This window comes from Neopsephotus bourkii, unplaced genomic scaffold (genome assembly GCF_033783945.1).
Source record: "Neopsephotus bourkii isolate Nb327-2 ecotype Australia unplaced genomic scaffold, CSIRO-AGI_Nbou_v1 NB_1637, whole genome shotgun sequence".
Lineage (NCBI taxonomy): Eukaryota > Metazoa > Chordata > Aves > Psittaciformes > Psittacidae > Neopsephotus > Neopsephotus bourkii.
The window spans coordinates 1,088,956-1,113,981 of NW_026902112.1; the positions used below are offsets into that span (position 1 = coordinate 1,088,956).

General features: G+C 39.4%; 1 protein-coding gene across 1 annotated transcript in view; it reads left to right on the forward strand.

Annotated features, from left to right (window-relative positions):
* Window positions 1–25,026, forward strand: part of VWA8 (von Willebrand factor A domain containing 8) — a 181,941-nt gene that overhangs the window by 71,693 nt on the left and 85,222 nt on the right. The window contains exons 19-21 of the mRNA XM_061374263.1: window positions 1,490–1,596; window positions 5,120–5,191; window positions 21,080–21,156. Coding sequence (XP_061230247.1) covers window positions 1,490–1,596; window positions 5,120–5,191; window positions 21,080–21,156 — 256 coding nt within the window. The remainder of the gene's footprint in view (window positions 1–1,489; window positions 1,597–5,119; window positions 5,192–21,079; window positions 21,157–25,026) is intronic.

Below are 25,026 nucleotides of genomic sequence, written 5' to 3' on the forward strand. Positions count from 1 at the left end.
TTCTTTTCCTCCACTGATAAAACTAAGATTTTTCTTGTAAAAGTCTTGGGTTATGTTTTGCTTTTATTCTGGCTTCTTTGTTAGTTTCCCTTCTTTAAATTGCTGTGGTTGTTACATGTCACCTTTATCAAGCAGGTCTTTGTTTCTTTACCTTAAACAACTTGTACTTGTTTGCAGTAGCCTTTCTGCTACTGCCATTTTCCTCTCCTCTGCTTTCTTATTCCTGCATGACCCCTGGTCTTCATGCTAGCTGTATATATTTTCATATCTACTGTCAGGCAGCACACTTTGAGCAATTTGCCATTTTCCATTCACTTAACTTTTCCTTCACTCTGCTTCACCAGTGTTATCTCTGCTGTCATCACATCTCAATTCTGTGATGTATTTGACTTGTGTTAAATCTTCGTAGTACTAAACACATAGTTGGTTTTAATTCATATGGTTTTATAGATTTTATTTCTGTGTGTATATATAAAAATATGTATGTAGATACAACTATATTAATTTATTATACACAGTATTATATATGTGCAGCTATATGTATATACGTACATAAACACACGTATGCATATGCAACCATCCATTTTATCTGTATTTGCATTATTTTGTATCTATATATTTTGTATTTATGTATATATATATAAAAGAATTTTAACTGTTGCCAGTTCTGTGATGCTAGCTGCTTACCATTCTTTTTCTGATCTGGACACATTCCTTGAATTTTCTTTTTGTTCTGTTTCATGCCATAAAGATAGAACAATATAGACTGGTAGGTGATGAACTAAAAACAAGTGTCTAGAAATCAGTCTGGTTTTAGTTTTACATCATACTAGATTAAGAAATTAGTGGCAAAAAAAATATTGCTGGGTTTTTTTTTTCACAATATTGTTATTTACGTGGAGTTGTTATGTTCTTTTGATCCAAGAAATTTTTCTAGTGTACTTCTTCTTTCAGAGGTCTAGTTGAAGACTATTTCAATGTATACAAATTTGGCCAGTTTTTACCAGAATGTTAAATGTGTTCATGTTCTGGCATTAATCCATCTGAGCATATCTACAGAGCTGAAAGGAAGCATCAGCAGTGAGTCCATAGTGTTGTGGAGGATTGGCCCCAGCTCTCAGCCCAGCATTCACACAGCCGCTCACGTACTATTGGAATATTAGTGATCTTCCAATAATATAATGAGATTATGAAATTAAACCAAAGCCATTGTTTTTCATGGTACTTTTTTCATAAGATCACCTATTCATTGTTTATTGTAATGGACTTCTCTGAAATTTCAAAAAGCATTAAAATGAATTCTAAAGGAACCTCTTGTTAATGGATACTCTTTCAAGCATTCTCTTTCTTTAGATAGAAACCATTTACTGCAACCCACAACCTTGTTAAAATCTGTAAATTGTCTGTTTTAAGTGTTGGGGACTGATTGCATGTCTGCTCAGAGGATGCTGTAAGTAATGCATTTGCTTGTTTCCTGGAAAATATCTAGGTGAAATAAACAATGGGATTCTGAAGATAGGGTCTGTGACGATGCCGATATATAACTCAGCCGAGAAAATGAAAGTGCCTGATGTTTTGTTCTATGAAAATGAGCAAGTAAGTGTGAAACTCTGGCTTCTGAGAGATCAAAAGTTTGCTAAATATGTACTCATGTGCATGCTCATATATAGTAAATAATGTACTAACTCAGTTTTAAGGGTATATTTCTGAGGGAGCTTCTTTAGGGTAAATTTTTTCTCAGAAGATTTCATGCTCATTTCAAATGTGTCTTCATCATCACTTTGTGAAGAGATTGTAACAGTCCTGTTGAACATTCATGAAATACGAGGTAACAGCAACTGAAACTAAATTTTATTTAGAATGATTTGATCAAATGTTGTGTTGAGTGATTTTGCTTTTTTTTTTTTTTTTGCTGCTGGACTCTTCCTCTCTTGGGGCTGGATTATCGTTTCTATCCTGAGATCATATTTTACAGGCTTGTTACATGAAGTTGTACCTGTCTTTAATGTGTGAAAAGCAAGGCAAAGAGTAATTTGCTTTTAGATAATGGGCTATTAATTATTTATTATAATTTGTTTATCTTATGAATTACTCATCAGAGTAGTTAGCATTAATTAGTTCACAGTAGCAAAAAGTAAGAGTAATTGGTGAACACAAGAAATAGGAAGGGTTTATTGACTCTGCGGTTTTTTGTTTTTGTTTCTCACCACCCCTTTTGTAGAGGTAGGTGTGCTATGGCTTTCTTCTCTGTCTGGCGTGGAACCCTCAAAACTGTCAGACAAGGGTATCCATAGCAAGAAAGTTACCCTCTCAGTTACCTTTTTAGAATATTTTGCCACTGAAAGGCCACACTGGTAGCAGAATCTTGTGAAATATTTTTCTTTTAGAGACCTTGTGTGGATTTCCTTACTCTTCCTTTCCTTTTTTTTTTTTTTCCTTCCTCTCTTGCAAGACTATGCTCCATGGTATCACCTGCTGAAGGTGATGACAGGCTGTGCAAGGGGAACAGATGACAGACTTCCTCATCTTCTCCACTCACATTTTATGTGAGATATTGTCTGTGTTGCCATTTTGTGGAAGTACTTAGTTTGGATCTGTTGCAAATGAAATCCTAAGTCTTGCTTGGACTTACAGTCTGCATTGCTTTTTCCACCTTCTTGCTTATAGCTTCAGAAAACTGTATATAACCTGTGTTCAGATATTATGCATCTGTTTATTTGGGCAACATTTGCTAAAAATGCTGCAGCGAATGACCTGCTTTGTATCTGTCGCTGGTATACATGCACTCTGAATGCCGAAGGAAACAACAACCAAATACCGGTCAGGACAACTGTTCCCATTCCTAAATGAATTCTCCTTTTCTGAACTGCTAGGCTGTAATTCAGTCATTCAAGTGCTGTAATGATTGTTTAGCACAACCTGCTGGAGAATAAATTTGATTTATGACTCTAGTGCAATACGTCCTTTCCATTATCTATAAACTACAGAAATAAATGGAAACAGAGAAAAAGATATATCCTCAGCTATTTGCAGTGCTGCACAATGTAATGAAATACATAGTTTTAGTCTCCGTGAATTTGGTCTTTAAACATATCATGTTCCAGAGGAATTTGGCATTGTCATGGAACAATATTGTTAGTCTGCGACAAGTGTCACAGGGATGGAAATAATTTTTCAGTGATATAGCAAATGCCACTTTCAGGCCAGGCTTTGAGGAACAGGGATCAATAAAGCTGACACAATATTGATGTGTCTACTTACAAGTCCTTTGTGTAAGTAATTAATCTGAAATGTCTGCATGCGTCCTAATACAATGCTAATTTAGGTCCTGGTGCAAAAACCCGAAATATCAATATATACTGTCTCCTGTGGCTAAGCTGTTCTGCAGGGGAACTGTGATGTACACATATTTGTGCAATTTAGGATTCAAAAAAAGAAGTAATCAGAAGGAGGTATTCATGCCTGAACCATAAAATAAAAAAATGTAATTCATGTGTGTGTCTTCCTAAAATTTGCACTGGATCTGATCAAAATTATTTTTATCAGTTATAAATTACAATCGTATATGCATGCCAGAAAATACAGTAATTAGCCTTGAAATCCTCTCCTGAAGTTATGTATTGAGCATTCAGTAGTCTTTTCACATGCCTGGTTAGGATTTTGTAGTATTAAGCTTTGTTTACAAGAGTTTCTTCCCCTACCCCCAGCCTCTGTTCTGAAGAGATTTGAAACCTAAGATGTTTTTCACACAGTTAGAAACTGAACATTTGCATGCTCAGAAATTACAGGGAAGCTATTGATTTTTTTTTTTTTTCAAGTACTAGAGATGAGATGATAATATGAAAAAATATATATATATGTCTAAAGGCAAGCATTTGTTTCTCTAAGTAGGTTGTCTGACCTACTTACAGATGACCTGTTTTTGCTGAATACAGTGGAGGAATATACACGACTTTGTTGTTTGTAAAGTAGTCTGCATTGCCACATTATCCTTAAATCCGTTCAATCCTTTTAAACAAATTATTTGTGAGGAGCAAGATAAGGTGTCCTGGGTTCAGCAGTAGCATTCATTTTTAGTCCTTCTTAGTAGCTGGTGCAGTGCTGTGGTTTGTTCAGCCTGGGAACAGCACTGATAACACTGATGTTTTCAGTTACTGCTCAGATGTTTAGTCTGACCAAGGACTTTGTGAGTCTCATGCTCTGCCAGGGAGGAAGGGAAGCCAGGAGGAAGCAGAGACAGGACACCTGACCCAAAGTAGCCAAAGAGGTATTCTATACCACAGCACATCATGCTCAGGATGTAAACTGGGAGTTACCCAGAAGGTCTAGATCACTGCTCGGTCGGGCTAGGTATCGGTTGGCAGGTGGTATTAAATGATCTATACTGTGTGTTACCTTTTTTGATATTGGCTATATGTAAAATACACTTAAAACACTTTATCTTCAGTTAGGCAGTCTAAATTAGAAGTAAGGCACATAATAAATGCTTTAGCTTTGAGCTTGTATTTTCCCAACTTTATTTTGCTTGAAAATAAAGTTTGATCAGAGTAAAAAAGTGTATCTGTCATTAAGCTAGACTTGGTGTTTAATTTATTAATTAATTTATTTATTAATTTAATTAATTTATTAAAATAAGTGTGTATAATTTACATATTTGTCAGCTGCTTTTTATTCCATCTCTTTGGTGTCTCTGTAGTTCTACCATTATATGTTTTGCTTCCTCCTAGTACAATTGCTGGAAAATTGTCATACACATATTAATGAAAGTTCTTACACACTGAGTGACAAGCTTGCAACGAGGCTAAAAGGAAATGCATTAGGAGTGATTATAGAGAGTTAAATGTATTTAGGGAAATCAGACACCCACAGTCAGTTTGAGGAGAGGAAATACATAAGGAGAGTTACTGTATTTGTTTCATTGTTTTGGTTCACTGGATAGTATCCCTGCTGTTATTTGCTGAGAGACTCTTGCAATGGTAAAAAAGTTGTAAGTATAAAGTTAAAAAAAATTTGGCCCAAAATCCTGAAAGTAAAGTTCATTTTGTACTTCTGTCATGAGTGAATGCATAAACTTGAGTGTATGAAAACAGGCTTGAAAACTGTATTTTTGTTTCTCTAGCACATGATGGTAATGGAAGATATGCTCAAGGACTTTCTGCTGGGAGAACATCTGCTTTTAGTTGGCAATCAGGTGAGCTAAACATCTCTTAGAATGCATGGAAATCTCTGGTTTGCTGAATTGAAATCGTGTTCATTTGTACTACTGAGGTAATTGACCCATTCTGTAATTCTTTAACTACTAGTGTCCATAGGTTTTATAGACACGTATCTATGGAAGGTGTAAATACCTTAAATGTTTTTTAACGTTATCAGAGGACAAAATGTCGAAACTTCAATAGTTATGTTTAACATCACTGCCATTAAAATCTTCAGTTTAATGGCTTCGGTTATCCTTCTTGGCTATGTGTCAGACCTCTCCTTTAAAATTTCCAATGGCAGATAAAAGGTGTTCAAATAAGTATTATCCGAATCTTACTTATTGATAACAAAATACATTATTTTTTCCTAAAATAGGTATAGATTTACTTTATTCTTTGGCTAGTATCTTTGTTGATGGAGGTTTTATTGGTGAGATCACAGGGGCTCTTGCATTCTTTATTTGGTCATTCCTGTTTCATGACACCTAACAGTTCATAGGCTCCCCAAGATGAGGTATGGGCAAATGTTCTCCAGTTGGGTGTGTTTGAAAATCTTTGTTATTCTGAACAATCTTAAACTGTTACTGGAACTGTTAGGTGACTTGAACAGAATTACACTTTACCAGTTAGGCGTGGGAAAAGAGAAAGCTTTTGTTATTACTTCTGTATGTCTGAAATGTTCAGGGAAGTGATACTTCCCAAGCTGCCAGGTTGGTTTTTCTGTCATAAAGTAACCTCCCTTTAGTTTAGCTTCCCCTTAGCAAGGACACAATAATTTTCTAGCAGATGTTTATGTTGTGCAATAGCCTCTGGAAAAAGTCTAACACAAAATGATAGTGGTCTAACCTACATGGCAAGGAATATAAAATGCTAGTTGTTATTAATATGCATATATAAAAATTGAAGTGCACAGTTACATACAGTGTCATCTGTTACGAGTCCTTTTTAACAGCTTGACTTTACAAAGATGTACTTGAAACATCTGTAGACTTTTGCTGGATGACGTCAAATTCTCCCCAGAGGTGTAATCTGTTCATAAATAGAAACTAATCTATTTCATAAATGAAATAAGATCTATTTATACTATTTCATAAACAGTGCTCTCTATACCAGCTTCCTACTAGGTATTGAAAATATTACATAATACAAATTGCCTGCTGAACGTGCTATCAGGGAATAGCAAAGAGTGGGCTGTTCCACAGAGGAACAGTGGCAGGGATTATGTCCTTAACGACAAGGTTTGCAGTCCCACAGTGTCCAAATATGATCAGGTCAGCCAAGTGCCCAGTGGCTACCAAACTGGTCCATGGTGACAAGGCAGTCTGAGGTCAACCTGGGAAGACGAGTCAGCAGGTCCAGGCTGGGATCAGCAAGGTACAGGGCCAGGCACAGCATCACTGTAATGTAGGTTGGGAAGGAACCAACCAAAGGGCCTAAGTGTAAATGCACCTTCCGTATCATGGGGGGCGAAGGGGAGCCCAGGGAGGCAGCAATGCCATGTCAGAGCTGACCTTCAAGACAACTAAGTAAAACCCTCCCTGGGGGAGAAGAACTTGAAGAACCTGGTAACACACTCAGGGAGGGCCCTTATTATTATGTTCTACCAATTTGACAGAAAAATTGTGAAGACAATGCAAGTACAATTTTTAGGGTATAAGGTATTTCCCCAGCGGTGGTATACTCATCTTTAATAATTTAATGTGTGCCACATTTTCTCCAAGCTTATGAAACTCTAATTGAAGACAGTGTTTAAAGATTTAACTGGGTTGAAGTGCTGGAATGTACCGCTTTGATTCTAGAGATCAGCTCAGTTTTATCATTCAGTTGGAAAATCAATTGATTTACTCTGATTTCTCTTTGGTAAATGAGTAATATGTACAGGTTTTGTTTTTTAAATGCTAGCATACTTCTGAGTACTTCCAGGTTTATTCTTTACTTATTTGTTCCACTGATTTTATGCATGACTAGGAAAAGGCTACCTGTCTTTTTCTTTTTGAAATACTGTTTTTAAGTTTGGACACTGTATTTGCCATTCTGCAATCTTTTAGAACCACACCAGCAATCGCTTGGCTAATTCCTTAAATACATCACTGTACATTTCTGCAGCATGTGGTGAATCCTGTTCAAGTACTTGAAGAGCAACCATATTACATCAGTATGCTTTCATGCTTTTTGTGCAGATATATTCCCTGTGAAGATGTGAGAGGTTTCATCCTTTTTTTTTTTGAAGCAACTGATTAAAAAAATAGGATTTTTATTTTTATTTTTATTTTTTTTTGCTTTTCAGTTACTTCAACAGTTCAGTGTGTATGTGATTGCTGGATACATATAACAGTGTGTGCCTGTGTTTTGCATTTAGAAGAAGTAGATAATGTTCTGTGGCGATCCGAAGTGCTGTTTTGAGTTCCTTTCTGTTGTACTTCTTGTTGGTGAATGAGTGAATCGTTGAAGTTTGGTGTAAAGAACTGACAGTACAAATACTCTGAAGCTGGTTATTCAAAACATGTGACTAACATCCCTGTGAATGCATGTGTCATTTCCTAGATATTTAAATAGAACATAACTTGGTCCATTAAAATTATGATGATATAAGTATCTCTGTTAACTGTAATTTAATGTGCAAGGCTTGCTCTGTAGTCTTTCTTTTAGAGTCTGAATTTGGTTTTGCTTGGTTGACTATGGCTTTCTTTCCTCTTTTGCCTCTTTCATAACACATGAATACATGCAAAATTACCGTTAGCAGAAGACCTTCCTCTTTATTTCAAAGTCTGCAAGTGTAGTCCTGCTGTGTAATCCTTTTAGTTAAAAGCTTCCTGGTGTGAGTCTTTTACCGAGCTTGTTTTCAAGATAGGAACTTTGACAATTAGTATTTGAAATTCCTTATATTAGAATTTAATTATCTTGATGGATGCTTGGGATCAGTTTTCTTAATGAAACTGAGGAATATTTGAAGACAAGTAAATACTTATAGACGTCTTCAGAAGTGTTCAGCTATAGGAGAAAGCTGTAACCCACTTCATTCATGTGTGTTCCGTGGAGCTTATATGGTCAGGGATTTCACATCATAAATGTATTCCATGAAATACCTCTTCATCTAAATATTGGTTTACAGTGTGCTTTGATTTATTTTGGATGTTAACTAAAATGTGCTTTCATTTAATATACGAGTAAACAGCTTTCTTTTGGTCCTTAGGAGAGGCAGTGGATAGGTATGAATTCTCAGCTACAGAATAGCTTCCAGTTAAAGGAAATGCCAGTACCTTAAATATGGCCTCTGATACTGCTTCCTGAATGAGCCTGTAGTCTGAGTGTGTTAGAAAGCATTCATTAATTCTTCACTACCCCTTATCCACTCCATAATACATCTTTTAAATACATATTTTTTTATTCTGATTCAAGTCTCAATACGTACAACCAGGCTGGACAGGCTGCTTGGCCATCTTGTCTAAACTGTTTTTGCAAAGAAAGGTTGGACCAGAGGATCCTTGAGGTCCCTTCTAACCTGGTTATTACATTATTCTATGATTATTGTAAATAATTAGAAAGAAGACCATGCCAAAATCTCTGGCAGCACTTAATGAAAATGTTGGTGTAAGCCCACAGCAAGCAGACTGTCACAAATACATCAAAAGAACTTAAAAATGTAATGGCATTTTGGCACATTTACTAATTTATTTCCCTGATAGAAGAAGTAATTTCATCCTTTCCACTGCCTGCCTTTAACTGAGAGATCAACTTAAATAACCTCTTGGGCTCCCACTAGAAATTTATTTTATTCTTGAAGAACTTTGTAGGACAAATGATTGAGTTTGTCTTAAAGGACATGCTTGAATAGACCTTTCCTTCTAAGGTAATCTTCTTATCTCATTATGAAATTGAATTAAGTAGGTACTGTGAGTGTATTAATAGCAGTCACCAGAAAACTTGAAATGGAAAATGCTTGGCATTTTAATATTTCTAGAAACAGACTTTGTTTTCCTGCTTGAACTTGTGTAAAAATGGACAGCCTCCTCTGCAAGGCAAGAATGTACTATCCTCAACCAAAATTTTTTCATTATTCTGAGCATGAAGAAACTGAGCTCCAAATGAGCTAAATTGGGCCTAATAGTGTGATGGTTTTTGCCTAAGGAATTCTGTGTAAGAGCTGTGAAAAACTCTAAAAGATATTTCTCTTTTACTTGCTACATGTGCACATATGAGAATAGGCATGCTATATATGTCTCTACTTACGGTATTGCATTTACAATATTTGACTTTACAAATTATGGTGAAGAACCAGAATTAAAAAAGAATCAGTGAATTGATTTTTCTTTTGGATATTTCTTCCCACGGGTTCTTTCTATTACATAATTTACAAATGCTCTTCTCCATTGAACCACAGCTGTCTTTAAGTTGCTGGAAATGTGAAGATCGTATTTATTTAGCCTGGCAGGGATCTGAGTTGAAGGTTGTACTTGAAGTCAGCAAAAGGCATAAATTCTACAGGTGTTTGTAGACCAGTAGTCAGAGATGTATCCAAAACTTTCCATTCATGACTTCTATAAGGGAATTAGGTTTATGTGTTCTTATGGCGAAATTTTATTATTTTAAAATCACCACAATTTTTGCGTGTCCCAGATGATAAACTCAAAATAATGAGATATCAAACCACAGAATACTTACTGTTGTGACAGATACATATATAGATTGCAGCAGGAGCACGACTTAAATCACCACTGCTTTTGTGGAAGCATTTTCCTTTGTTACTAGCATCGAATCAAGGTGGCAATGATAAGGGTCTATTGCAGTGGTCCTCTGGTATCAACATCTGTGATTATTACACTTCATTACTGACATTTATTCCAAGGAGAGAGTGATGAGCTTAGTAACACCTGGAGTGCTTGAGAGATTTCTATGTAGATGTTGGTTGTTGCTCTGCTGATAGTAGTACGTTTCTTTAAAATGTCAGAATACATCCTCTGGGCTAAAAATAGCAGCCTCAATCAAAACGCGTGCATTCTTACAAATTTTTTGTTGCCAGAAACAGGCAAGCCATGGGCATGGAAAGTGGTTCAGTGCCAGACCCAGTGTTAGAAACCATACATTAGCAAAAGCATTTTTATTTTCTTAATTTTCATTGTTCAGCCATAAGTTTCTGTGATAATGATGCTATCGATAGAACTCTTTCTCTGAAGTCACAGAGAACTCTGACATGAGATTTTTGTATATTGAAATTCAGTAAGTCGGGATTGTCTTTCATTCCCTAATAATATGGGGGTTTTTAATTAATTACAAAAAAAACCACACCCATTTCCTAAGGTGAAAAAGTGCTTTTTTTTTTCAAAATAAGTTTCATTCTTTTGTAATGAAACAGGTGCTCTGCTATGCACATGGCTGTGTGCTGAAGTGGAAAAGCTTGATTGCACAGCCTCGGCTGAAGGGCAGTACTGAGAGGCACAACATGGCAACCTCTTGAACTGCTTTGGTATGACCTGCAAATCATTTAAAAGAAAACAAAAATGAGACAGCATGGTTTGGATTTTTTTTCCCAATAATGTTTTTTTTTTTTTAATTTTCTAAGAGGCTATTAATTTCAGAAAATTGGGTCCAGTTCTTTTGGACTGTAAGTTGGACTGTAAGTTTGGACTTACTTGGGCTGTGCACGGGAGAAATTTGTCCCACTACTGTAATAGCTGCATCCTGAGTTGCAAAATGCCACCTGGGACTTGTAACACCCTTGTTTATATTTGAAACTGCGGTTACTGCTAAAAGATTAAGTAATTTTATCATTGGAAGCAAGTGTTTATGATGTCAGGAGAATTTTTAGCTAAGGGATTATTTTGCCTTCTAATTGCATAATTTCTTTTTTGTTATTCATTAGTGCAGATATTTACTTCCCATTTTTCTGTTTTAGTTGTCCCATATGTCTGACAGAAAAAAAATTGTCTAATATTTGCTTTCTGAAATATTTTATTCAGTTCAGCTAAAACACCAACACAGATGTTTTTCTCTCCCTAATTAGCGTATATTTATATTAAATTAAGTAGCAGCAATAGGGTGTATATAAATAACATACAGTGAGTGTTAAAGGTGAACAGTTTTGTCCCCTGAAGGGACCTTAGGCTGCAATAGTTGCAAGTTACATGAGATGACATTCTGAATCCAGGCCAAGTTCAATTCAGTCTTCAGTAAGTTCACATGAAAGGCAGTTGTGATTCTGCTTAAGTAGTTGACTGCTGTGTGGGTGTGTAGAAGATCCGGGATTATATTAGAGTTATAAGAGTGACTTTCTTGCCATTTTTGTCGTTTCTTGTTGCTGAGGGGCCACTAACTCGTTTCAGAGGGGTTTATTTCCAAAATAGGTTAGTGTTTTTTACATTTCTTGTTTGTCTGAAGAAGACTACTAGGCTTATTCTTTATCCCATGAAAGTCAGGTGAATTTGGAATAAACCTACTTTTCTTGGCCTCACATTAATGAAGAGTACTTACGGCAGGAACTCATCCAAGCTCTTTTTTTCCAGTTTTTAATGGTGCTAATGAGCCTCCTGAATAGCTTTGGTCTCTTTCTTCCTTTCAACTATACTGTGCGTTCTCAGTGGAGTAAGTGAGACAGAAAGAAGTGGTAACTTGTCATGAAGCAGGAATGTGGAGGGATGGAATCAAAGAGCTTTGACTTGAACTTTGCTCCAGCTACTTTGCCAGCCAAGGATTTAATGTGGTACACCACAGCCTCTATGAAGGCACACAGTGTACTCTCTGAAGCAGTTCAGTCTAGAACTTGGGCAATGTTACCGTGTTTATAATAGCTGAAATCTGGTATGAATGCCTTTTGGCTTTAGAATACTGCATGCACCTTTTAAATATGTATCACATTCTGAAATCAAGGTATGCTTAAATGAAATCAAAGGAGGTGTGTGGGGAGTCTGGCGAGATGGACAAAAACAAATGAAGAAAGAGTGAGATGTGGTCATGGCACAGCTCCCATTGACTTCATTATGTTGCGTTGCTAATCTTGCTTTTTCCCATCCTCCCCCATGCTTGTGGCCTGTGAGGGTTCTCTCAGAAGTGGGTTGCACTCCTCTTAATAGTTGATGATAACAGCATGGATAGAAATACACAAAAACCAGCTATTCGGTCCACTTTCTATTGGAACTGTGCAGGGAGAAAAAAAATCTAGCAGTGTTACTTTGTAGTTGGGAAAATATTCTTTCCGGGTATTTCTTTTAATGCACACGAAAGCCTTTTTATTATTTTTCTAATCGCAGTAAGCATTTTCTTTGATATTAAGTATGTTTTACATTAATTCAATTTATTGATCTATTTCTTCATCTTTGTACTTGACACAACTGGCAGGAGTCCCACAGTGAAGCAAAAAGGATATGCAATCTGCTAGGGACTGGTACAGAAACTCTGTGGAGTCATCTGCCCAGTCATCTTTAGCTCTCTTGAGAGAAGTAAAGGAAGCTGCTTTCAGCATGGGTATTTCATGTTTGGCATTAGGAATATTCCTATTTATTTCCCCATTTGCAATTTTAAGTATCTGACTGCAGGTATTAGGAAACATACGGAATAAAACAGTCCGTGAGCACTACTGGAATATTCTTACCCCATTTCTGGTTTCTTCTGATGCTTCTGATGCAGTTCCTGAAGTTGCTTATTTCCCTCCTAATGGGTATGTTCTTTAAGTTCCTGGAAGAGTCTTTTAGCACAATTTCATCCTCTTATTTCAAAGCAGTGGAGAACTGTTTTTCCAGTGTCAGTTTTCAGAAATAATTGGTGATAGGTATTGTGTTGCAGCTTCATACTACACCTATGTGTAAAGTTGTAGATTCTTCTGAAGAATCAGATGAAAGAAGGTGCATGAGGAAAAGTGCAGCAGAGCATTAACGTGAGTTGGCTTTCTTGTGCTGGAGTCTAGTTTTCGGTAGAATATAGGTAGCTCTATTTTTGGCAGCTCTGCGGTATTTTACCCTCTGCTTTTGTGGTGAGAACTCTCCTTCCTTGATTTCAACTACTACACATATCTGCATGATTCTCCATTCTCATAAATGTAGGCAGATGAGAGACTGTGGTCCCATTCTGAGCATTTTAAACAGTTTACAGTTCTGCAGCTGGCAGTTACCATCTTTCAGCTAGAACTTACAGTCATAAATGTCATAACTTGCAGTTCTGAATGCTCCCATTCTGATTCAATGCCAAGTGAAACAGATTAGCGAGTCTCAAATTGATTTAATTTAATCCCTTTAATCTTTCTGTGGGTTATATTTATCTTCTTTACACTGGTGTGGACTACTAGATGCATTCATGCAGAGTTAGAATCTCAGCAGATGGACGGTGTCTTGTCAAACAGCTTTTGGTTGGGTTACTGTCGGAGGAGCGACCCGAATCAAGAAGACAATCTCAATATGAGTTACGCTTCTTGTTTGATTTATTGCACAAGCTCACCTAATTTATACCATTGGTGATAGTTTACGTGACAGCTGTACATCTTTCACTGGCTACATACACCTGTCCACGCGCCTGTCTATACATTGCTATTGGCTAAGCTAAGTTTTACACACATATCTCTGCAACAGCAGGGTGAATGCCTTGCAGTAAGCGGTCCATTCCTTGTGGCCAGCAAGCTCCTGTTTCAACGTTCTGCTTACATTTCTTCGACTCCAGGCCTCCTCAGCTCAGCTGAGTCAGAAAGAGTTCAAGGCTGTCTCACTCGGCTCTAATCCTGGGTTGTGCAGGCCCTCATGAGAATAACCACTGCTCCACAATTCCCCCGTTTTTCTTCTGCACAGCCCAGGATGCTTCCTGTCGCACAAGGAAAATTTTGCTAAGTGATCTACTAAGTAAGCATTGCAAACATTGTAATAAGCACGGTATCAATAGTAAAGCAAAAACAAAAGCAATCAATCCATATATGCATGCCTTAATCAAACTACGTAGCCAACCATTTAACCCCCAGGTTCTGCTGTAGCCCATACAAACTTAGAATACGTATCTACCATAACATGTACATAACGCAAACGCCTGAACTCAGATACATGAGTGACATCCATTTGCCACAGCTCCAAAGCCCTCAAACCCTGAGGGTTGACCCCAAGTCTATGTCCTGGTCTATGATTGCTGCACTGAGGACAGCTTCAAACAATTCCGGTGGCTTCAGTCCATGTTAGTCGATACTGTCACTGTAGGCCTCGTGCATTTTGATGGAACGCAGCTTCTACCATCCGTGCAGCATCAAATTGACTGACAGTAGGATGAACATGGCTTACGAGTTTATCAGCTTTTGCATTACCTTCAGATCACCCATCTTGACTTTTGTGGCTCCGAATATGAATGATGTAATATACTGCTGAACGCTGGCGGGTAGCTTGTTAAGGTTGTTGAAAGAGTCATAAGACACTCATTCCATGTTTCTCTAATAAATGCATATTCGATTCATTGTACTACCCCCACCACATATAACAAATCAGTAACCACATTAAACGGGACATGTAACCAATACAATATTGCCCAGACAACTGCAGTTAGCTCTAAAGTTTGTAACGAATCTCCTGACCTTGCAAAAGTTTGTGATGTTTCCATTGATTGCCCTGGCACCATGTGACCACTGCACTAGCCGATTTTTTCCCTGCATCTGTATACAATTAGCCCTTCCTGAATGGGTCTCATGGATAACTTTGGTCGTGTTATCCATGCATTGGACAATAGCAATGAGGCTTCTTTTCTGTTAGGTAAATCCACTGAGACTTTCCCTTCATATTGCAGCAAGGCCATCTGCAGGCTAACGGAATGCCCCATTACCCACTCTAGATCCTCCACAGCTATAGGAATGTGAATGCTAGCTGGCTCTTCTCCTGAAATGGCAAGTATGCGTGTTCTCCCTTTTCTAATGATTTGTCCAACCACTTCCATGCGTATTTGAATGCTCTTGTGAGCTTGCAATGGCAAAAATAATCATTCCAAAACAGCCAAGATGTCTCCCCCGTTTTTCTTTTGCCATTGCAAGATCACAACAAACACTGACTATGCATGAGAGATGACCGTTGTTCTTCAGAAACAACTACTGGTTTGTCAGCTTGTGCACCCTTTAGCAAAGGACGTAAAGGCATTAGCTGTTTGTTAGTAATTCCAGTAAGAGGCCGGACCCATTGCAAATCCCCCATTAGGGTTTGAACATCGATCAACGTCCTCAGCTCTAGGTGCAATTCTACTTTTGGGGGCCATACAACAGAATCAGATATAAGCCATCCCAAAGGTCTGGCATGGCATGTGTCCTCACCGCTCCACACATGCTGGGTTGCAGCCAGCAGCGGAGCTAAAGGTTCTTCTTGGTGGCAAACACGGAGGCCAATCCAGTCTTGCCCTTGATTGTGGTAGCAGGCATTTGATCAGCCTCAATCCTTGCACCTTGTTGTCAATGCAGAGTTTCACATGCTTCATCCAGTAACAAGTCGTTGTTATGGCAAGGCACACACACAGATTTACATTAGCAGGGTAACTATTACAGGGTGCAGCAGCATGTTGAAGATGCTGATGCCAGCAAGGGAATAGCCAAAGAACTTTCTTATCAGTAAAATTCTCCCCCCTCTTAATTTACCATTGTATTAAAATATTTCTATCTTTTGCCTTAGCATTTTCTAGCAGCTACTACGAATTTGCATGCTCTGACATCTCTTTTACAGGTGACAAATGTATACAATACAAGGTGTAGTTTCTTATTAGTGACTGGCTAGTAAATACAGGTGTTACTCTAACATCTATTTTACAAGTGGCAAATGTATACAATACAAGGTGTAGTTTCTTATTAGTGACTGGCTAGTAAATACAGGTGTTACTCTAACATCTATTTTACAAGTGGCAAATGTATACAATACAAGGTGTAGTTTCTTATTAGTAACTGGCTAGTAAATACAGGTGGTTTTATACACAAAATCACAGCATCTAACAATAGCTACTTTACAAGCACACATATTCAAGCTGCTACTTTTCAGTTGCTCCCAAATGATGTTTAGCAATCATTGGTTTTTCTCTTCCTCTGTCTCATTCTGCTTGGGGTATTCACGTTCAGCTCCTGTAGCTGAGACATCAGGTTCCTCCATTCGTCTGTCCAGATCATGGCAAGGCTTGACAAACTTTGCAGGCATTCGCCATGGACCTGTAGGCGGGAGGACACAAATATACCCCCTCCTCCAGGTTATCAGTTCTTGAGAAGTAGGTAGGTTCTGTATCTGCCACCCTGATGCTGCTTAGGTGACGGCTCATAAGGCTTGTGGTTGCACTACCACTTTCGCTTTTTCAGTTAGCAGTTCTTGTTTCAACCGATCTATTGGCTGAGAAAGGTGGGGCTGTTCAGCCTGGAGAAGAGAAGGCTGCGTGGAGACCTCATAGCAGCCTTCCAGTATCTGAAAGGGGCATATAAGGATGCTGGGGAGGCACTCTTCATTAGGAACTGTAGTGACAGGACAAGGGGTAATGGGTTAAAACTTAAACAGGGGAAATTTAGATTGGATATAAGGAGGAAATTCTTTCCTGTTAGGGTACTGAGGCACTGGAATGGGTTGTCCAGGGAGGTTGTGAATGCTTCATCCCTGGCAGTGTTCAAGGCTACGTTGGACGAGGCCTTGGGTAATATGGTTTAGAGCGAGGTGTCCCTGCCCATGGCAGGGGGGTTGGAACTTGATGATCTTAAGGTCCTTTCCAACCCTAACTATTCTATGATTCTATGATTCTATCTGTTCCTCCAAGTCTTGGATTCATCCCCAGGTTACTTTAAACATATTAAGCATTGTTTTGTTTTATTTTGTTTTGTTTTTTCTCTCCTTGGCTCTGGTGTCCATCCTGGTCCTTCCACCGGTGGAGCACCGGGAGCCGAATCAGAGGGCAGCTGGTTTTGAACATGGGGACCGAACTCTTACCAAATAACATTTTTTTATTATTTTTTTTTTCCCAAAGTCACTCACCCTGCTTTGCACGGCTACAAACGCCTGCCTGCCTGGCAGCAGCTACGGCTGCCTGCCTGCTTCAGCAGCAACCATAAATACCTGCTGGCAACCGCACTTTTGCATTAACCCTTTCTTGCCTAAAATGTTAAACTACTATCTATTAGAAGCTTTTACATGAACCCAACAACAAAAGATACACAGAACACCGTCTGCCCTCAACACACACACACACACGTATGGGATCCCACAAGTACAGTCCACACAACTACAATATTTGAAGCACAAAATTCAGACAATCATTACTTCCACTACACAATCCCACGTACAGAACGTGGCACAAGGAAACAAGAAAACCAGCTCCGAGAAGCATCATCACAGTGTGAGGTGGCAGGCCCAATCTTAGCAGGCACCCCCGCAGAGGCTCTGCCTCCCCCCACATTGCACAAGGCTTGGGCTTTTATACTGACTAAAATGCACACTCATTCCGACGCAGGTGGCCAGCCTGTGTTGGAAGAAGTGGCCAACAAGTATTTACAAAGGTCTCCAAAGGTTGATAGAAACCTGGACATACTTATATTTACCAACTTCTAGTACATGAGTATCACAGAGAGACTGTATTAAATGAGTTGTGTAGGGGGTCATAAGTCCACAGTCCATCACAGTCTCCCCATACAAAAGACCTTCGCAGCACTGAAAAAGCATGCAATACGTCTCTGTCCTGCACTGGTCTCGCCTCCCTGGAGGTTCGGGGTGGAGGGTGGCCAAATTTGTCACATCTAATACATTTGTCTGCAAAACCAGTAACACTACCGGGGGGGGGAGGGGGGGGAGCGGGTTGCTGAACTAATTTTCTTTATAGTACACTGTTTCTTTTTAAAATGTCCCGTCCGTCCACAATTATAACATCTCATACCTTTAGTGCCCCCATGATCGCCCTAACCTCATTGTAGAAGGCGTTTAACAGCAACGGCAAAGGCAGTAGCCATGTATCCAGCCTTTTCCTCTGCTGTGCTCACTTTAAATCCTACCTGAAGGTGGGGAGTAAGCAACAATTGAGCTATCATACGGATATGATATGGTGCTAGGATATATGCAGAAAAAATATGTGCGATAATTGCCTGAGTATACGATGATTTTAACCCGTAGGATGTTACCGGTTGACGCGCCTCCTTTACTACCTTTAAATCCAATGCCTCCCACTCCTTTCCCCCCTGTGGAGTGTTAAACACCGGGCAAACAATGATAGGACAAGGGACAATGGGTACAAACTGGAACACAAGAGGTTCCACTTAAACTTGAGAAGAAACTTCTTCTCAGTGAGGGTGACAGAACACTGGAACAGGCTGCCCAGGGAGGTTGTGGAGTCTCCTTCTCTGGAGACATTCAAAACCCGCCTGGACACGTTCCTGTGTAACCTTATCTAGGTGTTCCTGCTCTGGCAGGGGGATTGGACTACATGATCTTCTGAGGTCCCTTCCAATCTCTAGCATACTGTGATACTGTGAATGCTGAGGGACCCATAGCTGGAAATTCCCCCATAACAATTGCATCTTTGATTATCCCACGCCAATGTTTAGCAGGGTTATCATCATAATCCCCTACCCGTGCCAAACACCCCCCTCCCACTCCCCTTTCTTTACTACTAGATTGTAGGAGGGTGGGGCAGAGGGTTCAGGGGTTTCTTTTGTCTCCAGTACTTTAATTTCTTCAGCAGCTGTCGCAGTTGACCATCACTGAGGCTGGTTCACGTCTGCCAATGAGCCAAACTGTCTGAACCGTCTGAGTCTGAGTCGGGATCAGGACGGGGAGGGTACAAGTCCGGTTCTGCCAGAGACTGTGTCTGGTTCCAATTCCAGTTCGGGGTCTCCTTACTCTGGGTTGGAGGTGACCGCGTTTGCACTCTCTGCCTGTACTTTTGGGTGTGTCATTTCACTTTATCTTCCCCCTTATGCCGAGGAGGCTTCTGCAATGCCGTGCCAGGCACAACGGAGCGGGGGGCAAATACCATAGACGTAGCACTCTTCTCTACGTCTGACTGACTTTGCGAAGGAGCAGTGGCCAGGAAAACAGATACCGCTGCTGCCCGTTCCTGTTTCATTTCCTTTAAAGTCTCAGTTATCCATCTCCATAACGTAGAATACTTCAGGGCTTCCTTTGTCCCTTTACTAATCTCATCCCACAATGCCTGGCCTATACGTTCCCATTCAGAAACCGTAAAGGTAGCTTGTGCTGTGGGGATAAAGCCACGATCACGGGACCACTTTAAAAGCCTCTGTAAGGCGGCACAATCATGTTGCAGCCCTCTCTTAGAGAGAATATGTTGAAGGAGCTCCATCACTGCCTGTTCCTCTTTGCATAGCAAGTGCCACTTCTCCTCCCCGGCTGCTCACCTGATCAGGGCGAGATCCTGCAAAGAGTCCCCAATTTCCCTCCGTTCAGCAATGCTGAACATTAGCTGTGGGTCCTTAAGATGTCCTTTCTCCTTCGCCCACCGACATAGCTCTCTGAGCTTTTTCATGCTCACAGTAGCCTCTTGCTTAGCAAGTAATTGTTCTAAAAGTGTGAGTGCCACCTCTCGATCCATGGTGGATTTTAGAGCGCGGTCTTACCCGTGCAGGTGTGGGTGTGCAGGCCACATCAGCTGTCACTCCTAGCTGAGCTTCACTGCTTTTGCCAGTAGGCGAGCTTCACCGCTTTTGCTAGTAGACGCTTCCTGCACTGCCAGCTCCTCCGCTTCCCCCGTCTGTGCCTTTGCTGCAACAGCCGGACACAGTTTGGAGAAGTCTGAGTCCAACCTCGAGTCCCTGTTCTGGGCGCCAGGTTACAATTGAACTTTTGTTTCTACAAATTCTTTTTCTTTCTCCTTTGCAACCCTTGGCAATCTCACTGTCATTCGGAGCTTCCAAGTCTGCGGCCTTGTCCTTGCAGGATGGATAAGAATTTGTGCATCTGACCTGTCATCTTGCTCTTCACTTACATTAGCCTACCTTGTCCTCCAGTGACAGGACAAGGGGGAATGGCTTTAAGCTGACAGAGGGGAGGTTTAGATTAGACATTAGGAAAAATTCTTTACTGTGAGGGTGGTGAGACACTGGCACAGGGTGCCTAGAGAAGCTGTAGATACCCCATACCTGGCAGTGTTCAAAGCCAGGCTGGATGGGGCTTTGCAGAACAGGAATGTACTTTTGAAGGGAATCTCTGTACTGCATTTTGATATGTGTCAAGGGACATATGACCTGGATTCTCTTAGGATGAGACTAAAGTGGAGGATGTCGTCCAGCAGCACATCTGATTCATGCCCTCTGGTAATTCCTTCCATGGGACCAGGGTAGGCCTAGGCTGAAGAACCATCTACTGAACTGCATGTGCAGGACACACCAGGGTGTCAGCAGCACCTGATTCACTCCGTAAATCTACTGTCTTCATTCTGCACAGCTTGCTAATGCAGACATCCTGCAATAGAAGAGTTGTAGACCAGTTTGCTCTCCAACCCAACTCTGACTCCATGTGGACCTTCTTTGATAGCCGCAAATATTACCAAGGCAATGCTCTAATTCCACGTGACAGTTACAGGACATTTCTTATGTCCACCAAGAATTACCTTTTCCTATGAAGTGTAAAGACAGCTTCCTAGCATGAAAGGGCTGGAAAAAAGTGGTGTTAGTGAAAAGGGTGCATTGGCCTTGTGACATAACTCTAGGGATGCAATCCTGCTTCTCGTTATTCCTAGTAAGATGGATAAGTATTTTGGAACTAGATATATATATATATATATATATGTGCACACGTATGTAAAATAAAATGCATATCATTAAATCGTGTTCAGAATTCTTTCATATGGATTGAAATTGTTTTTGCCTCTAAAGGAATATGGAGAATATTTTAACAGTTCTGGAAAGTTATCTTTTCCTTGTTTGTAATTCTTAAATGTCTACATCTATTTTATGTCTTTATTTTTTACAGGGTGTTGGAAAAAACAAGGTTGTTGACAGATTCCTTCACCTTTTAAACAGACCCAGAGAGTATCTACAGCTGCATAGGTAAGAATGTGTTATATTTTCATATTTTGTGTTTATAAGCTGATTTCATATGTTATAAAACTCATCTTTCTGAAATTTAATTTGTTTTTACTGTTTGAACAAAGACCCTATCATGGTAGGTGGCACACAGACAACAGGAATGTATCTGTTTTATAGGCATAGGCAGTAAGCTGACAGATTCAGGAGGGGGTAGAAGAATCTAATGTAATCACACTGCTTAATAGAAGAAATAGTCAGAGAGTACTGATCTTAAATCATGCTCAAGAAGAGAGCAATATTTTGCTGTCATTTCTAGAGAGGTTTCCTTAAGCATGAGATACTCAGTGAGGGAAGAAGTTCAAAGATGTTTGAGTATATCACTCATTAGACAAGAAATATTTTACACAGAAAAGGCTTTTTGGTTTTTTCCTTTGGCGATCCTGCTAATCACATGTATTTCTTTCTCACCCATAAGCATTTGGATTAGAAAATTATTTTCTTATATGCAAGCTAAATAACAGGCTTCAAGACAACAAACCAATTGAAAACAATTCAAAAGCTGAAATAATATAAAATTATCTGCCTGCTTTTTATAACATGAGCTTTTAAATCAAGAAATTGAAAAAAGACTGAATAGAAGGTTCAGTTTCAATTGAACTGCATCTTTTTTCAGCTTCATTCCTAATGTCTCGCTGTCTTCAACTTCCTATCTTCACCACTCTGTCTTTTTTTCATAATCATTTTTTTAAATAATGCTAATAAGAATGTGCATCTTTGGTATTTTGCCTTTTAACAGCACATCCGCTGTAACACTTTGCTCTCACTTTCTCCTGTGCCTTTTTGTCTTCAGATGTTATGTATTCCTAATACTTGGTTAGATCTACCTCATCACTTTTCTGTTGCTGTTTTCTTTTATAGTACCTCACCTACATTTCCATCACTGCTTTGTGAAATGCTGCTTTTGTGACCTGCTGCTTCCAGCTTCTGTTAACTTCCCTGCTGTCTTCTCTGCATGTGGCAGCCACCCACTCCTTCAGATTAAACACACTATTATTTTTGCAAATCCCAATTATTGTGCAGAATAATTCAGTATTTCTGTATTTCTGTGTGTCTCTTTGAAAAAGTGTTCTCCAGTGAGCTGTGTCCAGGCAGAACATAAATTCAGATAGCTCAGGAGAATATTACAGAATCATAGAATAGTTAGGGTTAGAAAGGACCTTAAGATCATCAAGTTCCAACCCCCCTGCCATGGGCAGGTTACACCTCACTGTAAGCAATATCACCCAAGGCCTCATCCAACCTGGCCTTGAACATTGCCAGGGATGGAGCATTCAAGCCTCCCTGGCCAACCTATTCCAGTGCCTCACCACCCTAACAGGAAAGAATTTCCTCCTTATATCCAATCTAAGCTTCCCCTGTTTATGTTTGAAGCCGTTACCCCTTGTCCTGTCACTACAAGTCCCTAACGAAGAGTCCCTTCCCAGCATCCCTGTAGGCCCCCCTTCAGATACTGGAAGACCAGTATCTCATACTATGAGGTCTCCACGCAGCCTTCTCTTCTCCAGGCTGAACAGCCCCAACTTTCTGAGCCTGTGCATATGCTCAGCCTATGTAGGGGGTTTTGTTCGATGCTTTTTTTTGGTGTTTTTGGGGGGGTTGGGTTTGGTTTGGGAAACAGTGTAAGGAGCTCTGCTGACCTAACACTACATATGTTCAATGGCATAGTGTCAGCTCAAGACCTGGAAAACTCCCACCTCTGTTCTGCTGGGGTTGGACTGGCTTTAAGTCATGTAGCCAAAAAGAGCAACTAGTAACAGGAACCCTCTCAAATTATCATCTGCCATCGAAGGCTGTGCTCATCATTGCTCTGATAGCAAACCAAAGTCTCTCTATCATAATAGTCCCTTTAAGAAAAATGAGTTGTGGGGAGAACATCTGTGTTCCAAGCAGCACATTTTCTTGGTTCAGGAAGGCACAATTTTAATTTTTCTGTGGTAGTACCTTTTCTTTAAAGTTTGGTGTATGTTACACTCCTTGATTTTTGAGATAATCAAAAGCTGTTTGTAACAAAAGCTCTAGGTGGCTCTAGATGACCTCCAGAGGCCCCTTCCAACCTCAGTTGTTCTGTGATCTGTGTTTTACCAATGATTTCAGCAAAGTAGCAGCTAGCTGACCCCAGCTAGCTCTTATTCCAGGTATGCTGTGGTAGCATGGTCTGCTAAATAAAAATTGTAAGTAGAAGAAAAAAATAAGTTAAAAATGACTTTGTCTTCTCTTCATAAAATTGGATAATCAAGTAGTGTTTGTTCCATGTGGGAAGTCCATTTACACTGTCTGTAGCTGGCTCCCAAGTGACTCACAAAAATGTGTCAGTATGAACAGTAGTTAAAGTTGAGAGAATTAAGAAGCAGCTTCAGACTCATCATTGTTTTCAGAACAAGAAAAGTAAGAACATTTTGTATAATGAGGTTGTTTGAAAACTTTAGAGCATTTGTTTATTGGTGAGATATGAGTGTAAATAATGAGCAGGTGTTAAGCAGAAATTTTTCTGGGATGTTTTCTGGCTTCATGCTGTCTCAGCTGTAGGAAATGCAAAAACTGCAGCCCATCATCTCATCTGCAGAGTGCCTATGACAGGCATTCCTCTACACAAATAAAGGTGTTCAGGGATGAAAAGTACTGATCCTTTCCATTGCAATGGGAAGTTGGTTACTCTCAGCTAGTAGGTGAACCGCATCCCCCCGAGCTACTACAGATGTGGGCACTGAAGTCATAAGTAAAACTAGTGAACCTTAACTATGATGTAGAGCTGCAGTTATTTAGTTGTGTAAGAACATTGTGGGTTTTGGTGTACAAGAGTTGTTCTATGTAAAGATGAAAAACTGCTTATAAATATGTAGGTTTGATGCCTCTTTCATGAAAATAGAGAATGTCAGAAGTTTTTTTCTTTAGCTTTTAAATAAAAGGCTTTGTGCCCTTAAATTAGCCATATTAAGTCTTAGTTCTCCATGTGGTATCTTTTCTTACAAGGTGAGATAACTTGTTTTCCACTTTTCTAGGCATTAACATACGTGCTAAAGCAATTTAGTTTTGTTGTAAAGTTGGTAATTCACCACTATCAATAGAATACTAACTGCTGTAGAAATTTTACTTGTTACCTGATAATCTTACTATTATTTTAGAAGATATTGCACTACCTTATTCTGGTTTTCCTAATGTCCTTTCAAAGAATTTATCTGTGGTATTGCATCTTCCTGTCGTGTTAGTGTGTTTGTTCTAGTGACTAACGACTGGAAAATGTGATGCAGGGTTCATTTAAAAAAACCTGCTACATTGTGTGTTATGCCTTTTCTAGTTCCTAATAAATTACAGTCATCTGATGATCTTTCTTCTAAAAATTAACTGAGTTTGCGTATGTTATCCTTCTCAAAATAAATGTAATTTTGCTGTGATCTTTAACAATCAAATTAATGGAGAGGTTTGGGGTAGGAAAATAAGCTTATGGTGTCCCTACAAGCAATACTTGCTACAAACTGCCCATTAATCTTGAGATGTTTATTTTCTTTCCCTCTTTTTCAGCACACATAATCAGGCTAAAATCTAATTACCTGTTTCTCCTATTGAGATCATTTTAAACTACCCTTTCAGCTTTATTGACTTCAGATTTTTTAAATTCTAATTTAAAAGTTGTTCCAGAAGGAATGACTTCCTTAGGCCAAGACACAGGTGAACACCTGATGCTGTAGAATTATGGCGTATTAGTTCTCAGAGGTGCATTTGGTTATCTTTTCTTGAAAGAATCTAGAATCATGAAATTACAGAATGGAATCACAGAATGGTTATGGTTGGAAAGGACCTTAAGATCATCCAGTTCCAACCCTCCTGCCATGG